We start from the raw sequence: 15610 nt of genomic DNA, 5'->3' as shown, positions 1-15610 counted from the left end.
CACTTTCTAAGATTTTTTTTTCCTTTTAATGTAACTTATTCTGCTGTATTAACAGCTGCAGCTGGAGATATGCAGACATATCAGATCCGCACCACTCCGACGACGACTTCCCTCCCACAGACTGTTGTGATGACATCTCCTGTCACTCTTATGTCTCAGACAACCAAGACAGATGATCCACAGCTGAAACGAGAAATAAGGCTCATGAAGAACAGGTATGTAAATCCCTATGTTCTGCTCTATAGCCAGCTTGGTAGCTGCAGTTAGATTATTGAACAGCATGCTAAAATATAACTTCATATGGCAAATACCTTAGAGGTACACAGTCACCTTAAAAAACCAATTCTGTCTGAAAATTATTTTTACCTCGGTTACATGTAAGTCTACTACTTGAAATAATTACACATTACTTTTTCTCGGGGGATAAGGCAAAATGCCACGCCACATTTATTGATCATGTAACATTATTCAAGCATAAGCATACAGTGCAATATATGTCCCCCTTTCCCCCTCACACATGCCCAAACCACCTTGTCGATGTTACAGTTACCAATCTGTGGTGCACATCTGTTCACTGGCCAACCACGTTTACATCCCAAGACTGGGGCGTGTAGGGAGAGAATTGCGGGCATTCTTCCAGTCCAGACCAGTGCTCCAAACTTGACAAATGAGAAGTGAAGACCCATGCAAGACACCGTTGTTTACAGGACTTTTCTTCCATTCTCTGTGCTGTGCTCTGTCAGCTGTTAATTAGTCACAATCAGTTTGTGTAACATCTCTTTATTTGGAAATTGCTTTTCATTGTCATGCAGTGTCAGCATGTTGATGCCTCTCTTCAAGTGTTGTTCCAAGCCGTGTTATCTTAGTTAGGGGTGCTTACCTTTACTCCAAGGCTGTCTGTCTTTCCTGCACCAGTCTACCTTTTACTGAGGGCCCATTCAATGGTGTCTTGGCACCCCCCAAGTCTTTAACTCCCCCTTTGGTCATCTGGATACTGAGGTAACTTCAGGTTTTGATCTCTCTTCAAATACTCACATTCCTTGCCCATTCACTCCTTTACTCCCCCTCCAAGAATTACATAAGTGCTTCACATAGACCCAGGGATATAATTACCTTTGCAGTCTATCTAATTCTAATACAAACCTTTAATTATTTATTATCTCTCCTTCACACCACAACTTATATTCTAGTTATTACTAAAAGCAACAGTGTGATCATAGTGAATTGCAGGGATCTTTCCGATCTCTTTCTACCTTGACAGTAGTCAGTCTGCCTGAAACATCTCTACCAAATGCCTGAAAGACCATTCCTTTCTGCCAACCAGAGAAGGGTAGTCAGCAGAGTGACAGCTGTTTAACATTTAATCATTGAACTATATTCATGTGTTCTATTACTTATTAATATACATTATGACATTATAAAAAAAGCTTCCTCTCTTTTCACTTTGTTTTGTATACTTAACAATGCAGTGCTGTTATAGCTATGTCAGTCCCAGGCTATCAGAAAGATTAAGTACTGTAGCTATGAGTTAGTTCCCAGACCTGAAAAAGAGCTCTGCAAAGCTTGAAGCTTCTCTCTCTCACCAATGGAAGATAGTCCAGTAAAAAGCTCACCCACCTCGTCTGTTTTTCTTAGTGTCAAGCTGACAGCCCCACATAATTTCAATAATTGTGTCATCTATGCATTATTTATTGTATACCCAGGGTCACTAGGAAATAAATCTCTGAAAGCTAGACCCAGACATACTAAAGATTTTGCCTCAGAAAAATTGGAGGAAAATATGATTTCTTCCCTCCTCCCCTCCATAAATAACCCATTTTTGTTTAAGCAAACATTTCATTTTCTTTAACTGTCCTGTAGTTTTTCAGTTTTGTTTTTTTTTAACTAATGTCCATAAGTAAATAAAAACTCCTTGTTTATTGTATCCTAACCTTGTTTGTTTATAATATTCAGTTCAGACTACTCTGGTGTGTATGATGTCTCCTTTTAAATTTCTGAATGCATATATATTGAGACATAATTTCTTTCAATTTACTTGTTCTAGAGTGAAACTTCCTTTGACATCTGCACACATTATTTAGTGTAACATATATCATGTAATTCTTGAGAAGCATGAGATGCAGAACATTCTAGAAACCAATGATTTTTTTTTTTTTTTACCAGTGCTGTATTTTTGGTTTGCGATAGACCAACTGTGTAACATTTCTGATGCTCATAAAGAAAAGGACCATTACCTTTAGAAAAGCAAAGCATTTAGGGTATTTTTGCTTTGTTTTGATCTTGTTCTTTGATTTCAATGCTTCATGTATGATCAGAACAATTAGTTTTTTTGTAGAGATTTTCTTCTCCTGAGGTGAGATTGGTAGTTTCAAATGGAATCAGGATTTAGAGGAAAAAATGAGTGACTCAATACCCAATGATGGACTGTAATTGACAACTTCTGCCTTTTGATTTCAGGGAAGCTGCACGAGAATGTCGTAGAAAGAAGAAAGAATATGTTAAATGTCTGGAAAATCGTGTAGCAGTCCTGGAAAATCAAAACAAAACTCTAATTGAGGAGCTAAAAACTTTGAAAGATCTTTACTGCCATAAAAATGTGTAAGAAAAGGAGACACAACTTTTTGTGGACTGTCTAAATTTCAGTGGAAAATTTTTTATACTGAATTTTTTTAAAAACTAAATGAAAGGTCAAAAATGGAACTTTTCTACCGAGATTTCACAACTTAAAGACTATAAAGGTTTTATTTACATTAGTGACAAGCTACAAAAAGTTTTTAAAAAAATCAAAACAACTCCTGCTGGCAGAACTGGAAACATCACTAAAGTCAAGGTTACATCAGCAATAAAAAGGACAAGCATGTTTTAATCAGACAAGTGATTTGAATTTTCTGAAATACAAATTAATTTGATAATAGCAGTAATATATAATTACAGTTAAAATGTGGATGAGATGGAATCCTTGCCATTAGTTGAAAATTATTAACAACATATATAACCAGTATAGGTTTTAATTTTTTTTTGTGATCCTTTTATTTTCTTTCAGTTATTTGTATGTAAATATTTTTTATTTCAACCTGTAAATTCTAATTTACAGGTGTAGACGATAAAGAGAAACTAATACTTTTGCTAAAAGTATAAATTATGTTTACTCTTCTCATCTGGCAATCTGTTTAAAGGTGAGGTTTTTTGTTTTGTAAAATGTTTGCTGTGTTTATCAAAGTTGGAGAAGTTTTACAGAAGGCAATGGGAAAATGGTTTTTCAGAGCTAATCCTGAAGGTGTCCAAGGCACATGAATAAGATGTTCACTTCTTGAGAGCATTCAACACATCCAGTTATTTTAAACCTACATTTTAGTAGAAAGGGTAGAGCTGAACAAAAGTTCTCAGAGAATGCTTTTTAAATAGTTTTGTTCTTGGTTACTGGGTGTGATAAACTATAATTGAAAAATAAATTGTGTGCTGATTATATATACAACTGAACATGTATTACTTATTCTGTTTGGAGACCATGCTGTGCTTAATTGAAAAGTTTACAGACCAAAATAAAAAGGAACAGTATATTAAAAAGCTATAGTTACATACCAAAGGGTTATTAGGATTCTAATATAGGGTTTATAAATTTTAAAAAGTGCACAATTACCAGACTACTTTTGTAAGGTAGGCAATATTTTGTCAAGTTATGGCGTCTTTGTAAGAAAATACTCTATTGAAAAGAGATGGCTGGTATATTTTTATAAGTAAACTATTACCTTTACAAATTCTAAAATTGAGTTTATATGTGTATTTAACTGTTTATACAGTTCGTTTTAATAACAAATAGATATTTTGTCTGAGATTGATTATATATTTTTATGGGTTGGCACAAAGTAAAATTAGATCCTCTTTGGAGTGGAAAATATTTGAATTGCCTTTGTCTTTGCATGTAAACAACTGACCTTAAAATAAATCCTAACAAATGTTGTTAGGGAAACAGACTAGCATTTTTTTTTCCATATTCAGTAAAAAATGCACATGCTTGAGTGTATTGCAACAATACTATCAGGGATCCTACTTGTATCATTTTGGTTTTTCTTTCAAGTAAAAGTTAAAGGATGTTTGACATGATCAGGACTTTTGAATATAAATAAAATACTTGTATGTTATGGTTATTACAGAAACAGTGAATATACTCTTTTCTGTAGGTAGGGTAGGATACTCCTGCCATTATTTCAATGGGAATTGTGCCATGTTCTATGTTACTAATATGTGGTAAGGCCATCAGTGAGTTGTACTAGCTCAGTCCTGAAAGAAATTTTAAAATGTATTTGTTTATTTTATTACTACAATAAGGTTCCTGCCAAGCATCAGACTCTGAATTCCACAACTGAGTTGTTAGTGGGCTAGATAAATATTTTGTATTTTTGAAGTCTAATAGAAATACGTGACTATTATGGGACCTTTTTTTGCAATACAGATGTTTTAAATAGAACTGAAATATAGACTAAAATTCCCACTCAGATAAAAAAATCTTTGTGAAATGTGTGACATGCATTTATTTTCTAGCATTAGAAAAAATTGCATGGTTGGCACTCAATCCTGCTTGGCTAGGAGGTTCTGAGTGCTTCAAAACTTCCATTAAATTTGATGGAGCTCAGGATAATGAGCACTTCAACAGGACTGGACTCTTTGGTCAAACAGAATATATGTGCACTACTCTCAATAAACACAAATGGAGACAGGCTTGTATCTGCAGGCAGAATCAGACCATCTCAGTATTGAAGTTTTAAGCATTTTCTTTCCTGTAATTGAAACTAACTTCAAACTCTTCTATGCAGTATTTTACTCCCAACTTTGTGCCACTGCTGTGCTTTTTAAATGTCTTCTTTTGTCATAAAGGATTTTTTTAAAAAGGAAATGGCTGGCAATTATCATTAAGGTACAAAAAATGGTAGCTGATTCCTGTTCTGCAGCTGAACGGCATTTATTACTGCCAGAGAGAAAAACAGCAGTCAAATTAATCCTGTTGATGTAGTAGTGTTTGGGAAGAAGTAGCTTAGGTATATACTTTATTGTGAAATTATTAAGTAGTTATATCGGTTTGTTCTTTGAGAGATTACTTTTCAGGAGGAAGTGATTTTGCAAAGAGGTATAACATATTATAGGTCTGATTATCTCCAAATATAGCCACTTACTTCATATGAATTGTAAAGATTTGTTGAAACAAACAGGTGGTTGCAACTCTTAACCTCAGTAATAAAGATCCCCAAAATACAATTCTAATGTTCCTCATTTATTGATATTTATATTTATTTTAAGGTTAAAGTGTTACTGTTGAGTAACTTAGGTCCAAAATTTCATCAGTCAGAATCACAATGTGGAGAATTTCTTCTGTGGTCCAGCTTTTTTATTTTATTTTTTTAATAACTTTAACCACTACCTAGAACTAGAAAATACTATATGATTTGCTATTAGTCATCTAGGAGAGGGAGCACAAGTTAATTTTAACAATCCCTTTCTATTTGTAAATGCTCAAGCACGTGCTGTTAAAAATCAATGCCTACCCATTACTGTAATAGAAAAAAAAATGTGTTTTTTGCATAGTTCTTGTAACAGATAACTACAGTCTTGCACAGTATCTTTGGGGACCACTGAATTGAACTTATTAATGGTTTTGTCTCCCTGGGTTCCACTCTGCGGGGGCAGAGTTCTCATAACTCCCACAAGAACAAAACACTGTTGAGGGTAATTACCCATGGGAATGCAAATAACTGCAGAGAAACACCGCCCAGTGTTCAGATATACTGGTTAAAACTGGGTTTTCCAGAGAGACACTCAAAGAAAGTGTTTTTCAATAAAAAGCTGAGCTGGAATTGACTCAGGGCCTTCACTTTTATTCAGCCAACAGGATCCTCTGTCTAATGGAGGCCCCAACCTGCCTCGTGGAAAGACTTTGGTTTTAGGGCTCCATAAACGGATGGGTGACCTTTTGGTACATACAGGAACATTTATTAGTTGTACATGTTTTCTCTGTATGCTTTTTTGTTCTTACAATAAATGTATTCTGTACAAAAAGTGCTGTGTGGTTCGTGATACAAATGCTGCCATTGTCCTTAGAAGGCACAGCCCAGGTGCTGGCCTTTATGCAGACTGGCTTGCTGGGAATAACAGGTATGACAGAAATTTGTAGCCCTACAACACCTAATAAGGGAATGGGAGACGAGTCCCTGTTGACAGAGGGATGACAGCTGGAGACCTGAATGGGCATGTCTGGAGTGGACCAAAGGGGGAACAGTGCAGTTACCTTTAAAGTGTGACTGTTCCGATTGTCTGTCAGGTATTTCCATCTCTTTGTATTACAAAGAACAAAATATAAAAGTATGATTGTAAAATCACTATGTTTTTAGAGGACTTGGGCATATATATTTACCTGAAACTGCTTTTAACAATTTTTATTAGTTACGTTTCAATGTTATGGGAGTGTCCTTGTAACCCAAAATCTTTTCTAGAAAACTATATTGACAGACAGATGTACAAGATGTACAAATATGCCAGGAATATTTTTTCAATGAACAAAATCAAATCTATATCCAAGTGGAAAGATTTTAAAGATACTAATGCTTTAGTACACTACTGAACAATCACATGACAATGTCTCTTTAAAAGACCACTATGTTGTGCCAGTCTTTGATGGTCCTACACGTTTTCTTTAGTAAGTCTTTATTTAATGAGCTATAACTTTATAACATTCTATACAACAGGCTGGTTTTCGTCATGCCTATAAAGTTCAAGCCCCACAGAATCTATGAATGCAATTGTACAGTATCTCATTAGGTATAAGTAAAAAGTATAATTAATAGATATTTCATAACAATGCTTTATAACAGGCTGTGTAAATAGCTGGGTTGGCTAGATCAAAGAAAAAGATGGTGCCTTTTACTTAATAAGTAACACTTACACACATTCACTGAAACCATGAGTGCCACCTGTTCATCCAGAGTTCAAGTGGCAATCTGCGAGAGGCCACGGAAGTCTCTAGGTACAATCAAATCATAGTGTGCTGTCCATCCCAGAGTCAAGAAGATCAGAGAGAGTGTAATGCTCAGGGTCCTGCTGCCATTGTTGGACAGCAAAAGATGAGCATTTATCCACCTTTTGTACTGAGAGACACGTACATAGATCCCAGGAAGTCTGGGTCGGCCGCACCCAAATCCAAAACTGGTAATCCCTATCAGATAATATTTGCTGGTATCTAGGTTATAGCATGCTAATGGTCCCCCGCTGTCTCCCTAACAAGAAAAAAAAATATGACACATTCACCTTGATTTTTTTCCCCCTAGTATTTTGACATTCTCAAGCACCAATATTAGAATTAAGTTTACAGTTAACTTTTAATAATGGTAAAAAGAAAACATTTATTTCCAAAATATGTGGATGAATCACAAAACATCTGCGTCTGGTAACCTGAACCTGGCCTGATGGTGAGACATATGGTAGATTTCTTATAGGCCCACATTTTAGCATACACATCTTCCTAAAGATATGTACTAATAACTCAGTTTAAATTCTATTTATCTGAACTATGTACATATGCATGTAAGTGTTGAGCTCCTCTGAATTTACAGTAATGGTTTATAATCTCCCTCTCACTTCCCAAATAGCCTGTTTGAAGAAAGACTGCTGCAGGAGGTGGAAAGCATGGTAGATAGAATTCTTGTGAATACAAGTTCACCTTTAATTTTAGAGAAGAATCTCTCATATTAACGGACCCAATATCGCCTCTGTAAGGGCCAAAACTTGAAGTCCTTTTGCAAACTAACACCTTTTGGCTTGAATCCTGATGGCAAAACTAGCAAAAATCAAATGGACTTAAATACAGCATCTTTACTGAAGAAGTTAAATAAGACATCTTCAGCCTCTACCTTGTGTGGTACATCTCATTACTTAAATGTTCCTTTCATTGTTAAATTTTACCAATAATGATTCCAGGTCATAAAAACATAGATTAGGGTTGGAAGAGACCATTGTATCAGTTGTGGCATGAACTAAATCTTAATCAGTATTTGATGAAGCCTGGCTGCCATGTTACAGAGTCGCAAGATATGTAACCACTCTAGGGCTGTGTCTACACTAGCCCCAAACTTCGAAATGGCCATGCAAATGGCCATTTTGAAGTTTACTAATGCAGCACTGAAATACATATTCAGCACTTCATTAGCATACGGGTGGCCGCGACACTTCGAAATTGACGTGCCTCGCCGCCGCGCGGCTCGTCCCGACGGGGCTCCTTTTCAAAAGGATCCTGTCTACTTCGAAGTCCCCTTATTCCCATCTGCTCATGGGAATAAGGGGACTTTGAAGTAGGTGGGGTCCTTTCGAAAAGGAGCCCCGTCGGGACGACCCGCGCAGCGGCGAGGCGCGTCCATTTCGAAGTGCCGCGGCCGCCCGCATGCTAATGAAGCGCTGAATATGTATTTCAGCGCTTCATTAGTAAACTTCAAAATGGCCAGTTGCATGGCCATTTTGAAGTTTGGGGCTAGTGTAGACACGGCCTATGTGGAATATATGACCCTGGCAGCATAAACAGACCCATACAGTAAGTATCCTCCATAAGATTGACACTTTCAGCATGGAAAAGCGATGACTAAGGGACAGAATGGTAAGAGAGAGAGCTGTGGTAGTCTATATACTTTGAAAACAAAAAAGCAGTCCAGTAGTACTTTGAAGACTAACAAAATAATGTATTAGGTGATGAGGGACCAACTACCAGAAAAGCTCATTACCTAATAAATTATTTTGTTAGTCTTTAAAGTGTTACTGGACTGCTTTTGTGTTTCAGTGACTAAGGGAGGATATGATAGAGCGCTATAAAATCGTGACTGATGTGGCGAAAGTAAATAAATAGGACTCTATCAAAGTCACAGCTGAGAAAAATGTCACAGACCATGAAATCTGGTTCAGTGTGTGTGTATTTCTATCATATATAATACAGATTTCACAGGAGACACCAGCATTTCTCAACTCAAAAAAGGAGTATGGGGAGTCTCAAGGCTACTGGGAGTTAGCTGTAGTGTTGCTATCTTTACTTCTGCATTGTCTTTAGAGCTGAGCCGCTGGAAAGCGGTGGCTGCTGGCTGAGAGCCCAGCTCTAAAGGCAGTGCCACAGCAGTAAAGGTAGTAATATTATACCATGCCATCCTTATTTCTGCACTGGTTCCTGTAACCTGGAGTGGTTACTGGAGGTGGTGTGACCTAACCTCAGGAGAGGCCCCTGCAAGTGAAGAAGTCGTCCCATCTCTCACCAGCCCATCCAAAACCAGCAGCATGAGCCTTATGTACAAAAAGAAGCCTCTGACCAGGCATCAATGCATATGATGAAGTGGGTCTTCGACGCTGAAAAGCTTTCGTGGGCAAAGACCCACTTCATCAATGCACCTGATGAGGTGGGTCTTTGCCTACAAAAGCTTATGCACCAATATATCTGTTAGTCTATAAGTTACCATAGCACTTCTTGTTCTTTTTACATTTGAAAATAGAAACTTTGAGTCTTACCTGACAGCTATCGATACCTCCAGATTCAAAGCCAGCACACAACATATTATTATTAACTATCCCTGAATACCATTCAAAACCATTACAAATATCAGAAGGAATAATGGCTACTTGCGCTTCCTGTAATATAGGTGAGCCTTCCCCTGTAACAGAACATACAGAAGATGAACCATTTTGCTACAACTGTAATACTTTAGTGCACACATTTTTAATTTTTTTAGTTCAGTGGGACTACTTCTAATGCTAAAATTAAGAATGTGAGACAATCTGGGGAAGCTGTTTATGTATAATAGTTGGCTTTAAGAACCTGCTTCATTACTGAATGCCTGATTTCTCTTCCAGAACAAGCACAATGATGGAGAGTCCTTAAATCATACTGACTGAAGCTAGGCATTCGCTAACTCAGTTTTCTGTAACTTAGTGTAGCCCAGATGTAGTGCATCAGGGTAAGCTGCTCACGGGCTACCAGACAGGTTGTTTATCTTAGGTCCACAGGGACAGTTGTCTGCAGCTCCCTTTGGCCATGCTTCACAATTCCCAGCCAACAGGAGATGAGGGAAGTGGAGGCCAGCAAGTCCCTGAGGCCTGCATCACTTTCTGCAGTTCCCATTGGTGGCAACAGCAAACTGCATCCAATGGCAGTTGCAGGCATCCATACTTGAAGATGCATGGTAAACAACCTGCCTGTATCACTCACAGGCAGCCCGCCACAGCTCTAACGTCTTTGCTGGGATCTGCAGTCTAAATGAGTAGAATTTCCCCAAAAGCATAATCACCACAACAAAAGGTTTTAGTGACAGATTTTTTTAAAAGCAAAGCCTTACAGACTCACGTGTGAGGCAGGGAATTGTATAGTCTGTATAGTTTGCACGCTATCCTTTGTGTGTCTCTTTGCATCTACTGTCATGTGTTGCTGAAAAAGTGAAGTGTAAGCCAGAGTTGCCTACAAGGTGGAATTCTGGAAAAGAGTGTTCTGTGCTACTGGGGAGTCTGGGGGAAATGGCACTAGTCCTAGAGCTGATGCACTTGGACAGGGCAGGGCCTAAGCGGAGGAGTGCCATTCAGCTCAGAAGGGTTGTGAAACAGGATCTGCTCCAGAGCTGGTGCCTGCACTCTGGTCAACTGAAGGAAACTTAAAAGCACCAGGGCCTGACACCTGAATACAGTAGCCTGGTATGTCTAGAAGGGAGATTTTTACCCCAAAAGCTCATTACCTAATAAATAAATTCATTAGTTTTTAGGACGCTAAGGGGCTTTTTTTTTGTTTTTGTTGGTTTGGTTTGGTTTTTTGGGGAGGCAGAAAAATTAGTACTTAGCACCTGACACTGTCAAAGTACCATCCCTTATGGAGGCAGTTCCACTGTGAAAGTCACTGCACACTGAGTCAATGTTCAGTGGCGTTTAGAGGAGAGCATCCAGTGCAGACCTGCCAGCCCCACAACCCATTTGGAACCCTTCATAGCTTCAATCTTTCTATATATAATTTACTCTTGCAAAGCACTAATGTCTGGAACTGAAACGAGAATCAATAAGTCAAGCTCAGTTCATTCCTTCTTGTACATTATGCTTGGACAAAAGCCTACAGGCAAAACTAAGTCCTCAGTTACACTTGTTTGGCCCTAGGTTACCTTCAGTGGCCATATAACTGACTTGGACTTGCAGAATGATTTACCAAAGATAGACACAGAACTTTGAACCCAGCTTGACTTTCAGGCATGTCTGTGAGTTTGAGCTGCTGAGCAGTAGATAAATTAACTTTTTACTTATAAACGCTGAAAACTGTATACAACAAAAGTGAACACACAGCTTCCCAATGTTAGCAGAACTGCAATTTAATCAAACAAGTTATGTGCTAAGGCAAGCTGACTTTCTTAAACAGGGCTGAGCTGCACCAAAAAGTAGTCTGTTCTCTTCATTTTGACTTTTCATGCAAAAAAAAAAAAAAAAAATTCCTAGTCTTAAGAAACTGTGACCCATAGGTAGAGTTTTAATGGAACTCTTATTCCAGGTAATAAAACTTTCACACTTCATCAAAATTCTTTCTCTGGATAAAATGAAGGCAGTAGGAGTATGTCATGGTTCCTGTAATTAAAAGTGGGATGCCTTTCAAAACAGTGTTGCCAACTGACTAATAACCATTGCCTTGCCCCCGCCCCTGCCACGGTACCACCCCAAAGTGGTGCAAGGCTGGAGAAAGTAAAGAGCCTGCCTGAGCCCTACTATACCATCAGACTTTTAAAAGCAAATCTCATAGTTTGGCTTCAGGAGCCTCCAGGAGATCACGCATGATTCCAGAAGACTCCCAGCAAAACCTTTGGAATAAAGTCAAAAAGAGCATGAACGGCAGTAGTATCTAGGAAAGAAATGCCCAAAAGATGGTTAAAAAAAAAACAAAAAAGCAAACAAAAAAAAAGCCTACCCATTAAGCTCAAAACAAAATCACATTCTTTAAATAATACCTTCACAGCAAGTAAGCTCACATTACCTGAAATTAGCTACAGCTTGTTTCACCAGTTTAAAAAATGAAAATAAAAAACAAACAGGCAAACATTTACCTTTCTCTGAAATACTTCCCCAACCACTTATGAAACATTTTGTTTGGTTGTTGATGTTTAGATGAAAGTGAGCAAACGGTAAGCAGATGGGTTGAATATAGTCATTATAGCTTACAGATTTATATAGCTTAAATAATGCAATATCATTTTCAAATGTGTCTATCCGGAATTCTGAATGGACAATAATTTCTCTAACACTTCTTTTCACGGTGTGTCCCTCAGGTCTGGAAATATCATGAATGCCAATCACAACCTGCCAGTAGTATGGATCCCTAAAAGAGAAACAATTCATTTCTCACAACTACGGTAAAATAAATAAATTACATGCTTGCATTCTTTAAAACCTGTTTTGTTCTTAGCTAAAGCACATTTAACAACATGCTTTCAAAATTCCAAATTAAATATATTTAGGACAAGTTCATGATTAAAATACGAGATAGCTGAACTGACTACACAGATTACCAAACATTTGTCATATCTGGCAAAGCAAATTCAGATCAATATTCATCTGGCTTCCCAGCTATACCTATGTAGGTCAGCAGAGTTATTTAGCAGAAAACATGCAGAGATTTTTTTTTCCTTAGAAAGGTTAAATGCTTAGTGAAAGAAACATGGAATTTTGACAGTAAAAGAAAAAATCATGAAAACCACATCTGTAAGAAGAAAGTCTAGAGGGGAGATTCTAAGAGATGCAACACAGAACCTAAAGCCGGACAGAAGCAAAAGTGTCATTGAGCTACATTTGCACCCTCAAGGTTCTGGCCTGTTCTGGGGCTGGAGAGGTACCCATTATAAATTACAATAGCTCTGGGGGCCTGTCTATGAAGGCGTCAGTAGATTAGTAAATCATTACTATAATATAAATGAAAGTTTAGCTTCTGAAAGTCAGTTTTCTAAACAAAAGTTTTACAACTTAGCTGCAGAATAAGAGAGATGAAGTAGCATAGTTTAGAAAAACTGAAAAATCCACTGCAATGTTTGCTATCCAAATATTGCAACATTTCATTAGTGCAGTACAGAGATTACTGAACAGCGGAACTGACCTGGGGAAAAACATTCCTGGGGAAAAAAAATTAAACTTCCAGTCAAAACCTGAAAAAATATTAAAGAATCTGAGCCAAAAACCTCAGGCCACTCCTAAACCTGTCCTCGCTGTTAGCACTGTTGATGTGGTACGCCCACCTTCAGCCACGCTGAGGAAGCAGAGGCCACCAAACACAATTACTTTGGCAAAAGACCTTTTGAGCCCGGAGGGAAGGCACTGATGGGCTTAAGTTGCATAGAATGTCTTAAGTGCTTCCTCTACGCACCAACACTAGGGAATATTGGGACATAGGAGTCTGGTGTTTAATGCATAATAATTGTTCTACAACCTTAGAACTCAATCCATGTGAGTCTGGCAAAACTCCCACTGATTCACAGAACGTAGCATCTGGGCCTCCATTTTGCTCACTAATGACGCTGATGGGATTTAAAATTAATCTATGGCAGGTGATCTCTCTCACACTTAACTAAAGAGGATTTAGAACTGAATACATACATTTGTCGTCTAACACAATGTGCTGCTGTCAGCACTGAATACTCATTAATTAAAGATCCACCACACAGATGTTTAAATCCTACACCATATTGGTAAACTTGGAGACTAGCTTGCCATGGCCATGCTCCAAGCTGTGCATCATGTCCACCTATGATCCGAGGTCCTGAGATCATATCCACCAGCACCCGCTCTCCACACACTACAAACAAAACACAATCAACCGTTCACATTGCAATATGAAGATTTTGTATATTTCTAGGTTTTTTCTGCATGAGTTTTATAAAAGATTTGCCAATGTTATTGCACATTTTTTTTGCATTTCTGTTTAGAGCCCTGATTCAGTTGAGTTCTCAGCACACACAAGTCCATCACTTCATAATGAGTCTAGGTTTAAGTGGTTTGCTTAATAGGAATCATTTTAGGCAAGTGTCCGAAAATACATATAGCTGTCAAGTGCTTTGCTGAATCAGGGACCAACTACCTTTAAAAATATACACAAACAGTTGCACAGAAGTAGGTATTTGTAGTCTCTTATGTGATATTGTGCTTATGGCTACGTCTACACGTGCCCCCAACTTCCAAATGGCCACGCAAATGGCCCTTTTGAAGTTTACTAACGAAGCGCTGAAATGCATATTCAGCGATTCATTAGCGTGCGGGCTGCCGCCGCACGGCGCGTGCGGACGGGGCTCCTTTTCGAAAGGACCCCGCCTACTTCGAAGTCCCCCGATTCCCCTGAGCTCACGTTCACGTGTCTCTGGCGAGCATGTCACGGCTGGAGACGCCCGGCGTGTCGCACAGACTCATGGGCCATGAAATTATTCGGTAGGAAGCCCCCGTGCGCAAGTGCAGTCGCACCAGAGCGAAATGGGAAATGTTGTTCGGAGGCGGGCGTGGCTCTCGGGGCTACGAGGCGCCTGAGGCTACACGACCTCCCAGCCGCGGGAATCTTACTGCTCGCGGAGCTCCAGGTGCCTAGGGCCCAGCGGCCACAGCCTGCTCGCAACGCCATCAGCGCCCCCGCCACCACAGCGGCGACACAGAGGCTCAGCGCCATCGTCCTGGGAGCAAACAAAATGGCCGTTTGTTCTCGTTCAACGGTTACCGCCAGCGTGAGGATGCCGGCCACGTGACCGGGGAAATACGTCACGTCCCGGTCGCGTGCCGCTGCTGGGGCGGCCGTTTGGAAAAGGGAAGGGCGCGGGCGGGCGCGCAGGCGCAGGCGCAGTGTGGGTGTGTGAGGTAGGAGAGCTGGCAGGGTCCAGTGTCGGGCCTGAGGGACACTTCACGGAGACAGAGGCCTGTGTCAGTACAGTGAGACTAGGGAAGGAGGCTGGGAGGGTCTAGGGGGTCAAAAGGAGGAGCGGCAGGTTTGGTGGAAGGGGGAGTACTGGTGGGGACAAGGCTTAGGAGAAAACAGGTGCATGGGGAAGCGGGGGTGCAAAAGTGAACTAACTTCTGTGGATTTCGGACAGGGAGAGAGTAAGGGGTAGCTGCAGCACAAGAACTGGTCAGAGTGGTCACAGGTTTTTCAGTAACATTCTCGGTAATTGGAAGTAGAAAAACAAAATGTCTCAACAAAGATCAAGATCACGAGAGAGATTGGCAGAGCCCTGCACCTTCTGTAGGTTCACAAATAAGCAGCATTTCTGTAGCACTGTAGATGCTAGCATGCTATTTAGGTCATGAACTTTTATGATGAAAAATGGCTGCCCTTTGAGACCTTTGGTAGGAGTTTCAGTAATCTCCCATCCAAATGCTAAGTCATACTTCCTGTTTTGCCTGTAATATCTCTTGCAATCATAATACAGAGGCAGTATTGCTACATATAGAGGGTGAAATATTGGCGCCACTGAGGTCAGTAGGCAAAAAAAAGTCCTGTGACTTTATTAAGACCAAGATTTCAACCATGAAGAAATTGTATCCTTCAGACCTGTTTAGTCAACATTGATTCACAGTATAATTTCTTAATCATTCAATTAGTTGG

The 15610-nt window shown here is 39.3% G+C and overlaps 2 protein-coding genes across 12 annotated transcripts in view; one reads left to right on the top strand and one right to left on the bottom strand.

The window, feature by feature from the left end:
• ATF1 (activating transcription factor 1) overlaps positions 1 to 5253 on the top strand; it is a 32288-nt gene extending 27035 nt beyond the window's left edge. For 5 of the 6 annotated variants that reach the window (XM_074980306.1, XM_074980307.1, XM_074980310.1 and 2 more), the window contains 2 exons: positions 56 to 215; positions 2458 to 5253. In XM_074980306.1, coding sequence (XP_074836407.1) covers positions 56 to 215; positions 2458 to 2602 — 305 coding nt within the window. In that variant the 3' untranslated portion in view covers positions 2603 to 5253. The remainder of the gene's footprint in view (positions 1 to 55; positions 216 to 2457) is intronic. The other variant, XM_074980308.1, reaches the window with a different exon arrangement.
• On the bottom strand, positions 48 to 14710 carry TMPRSS12 (transmembrane serine protease 12). Of its 6 annotated transcripts, none has more exons than XR_012642824.1 (8): positions 14578 to 14710; positions 13738 to 13822; positions 12084 to 12355; positions 9529 to 9671; positions 6935 to 7265; positions 2235 to 2462; positions 551 to 743; positions 72 to 183 (listed from the first exon to the last, which is right to left on the bottom strand). XR_012642824.1 is itself a non-coding variant. In XM_074980314.1 (6 exons), exons 1-5 carry the CDS (start codon positions 14678 to 14680, stop codon positions 6978 to 6980), a joined length of 891 nt encoding a protein of 296 aa, XP_074836415.1. In that variant the 5' UTR covers positions 14681 to 14710; the 3' UTR covers positions 50 to 183; positions 6935 to 6977. The 6 variants fall into 6 exon arrangements, 3 of the variants coding, with proteins under 3 accessions (XP_074836415.1, XP_074836416.1, XP_074836414.1); XR_012642826.1 differs by having other exon boundaries at positions 86 to 183; positions 531 to 743; XR_012642825.1 differs by lacking the exon at positions 551 to 743 and having other exon boundaries at positions 48 to 183.
• Between the last annotated feature and the right edge of the window lie 900 nt (positions 14711 to 15610).

Source organism: Carettochelys insculpta, chromosome 29, assembly GCF_033958435.1.
Source record: "Carettochelys insculpta isolate YL-2023 chromosome 29, ASM3395843v1, whole genome shotgun sequence".
Classification (NCBI taxonomy): Eukaryota; Metazoa; Chordata; order Testudines; family Carettochelyidae; genus Carettochelys; species Carettochelys insculpta.
Note: the sequence above shows the minus strand (reverse complement) of the source record. Positions and strands in the feature narration are given on the sequence as shown.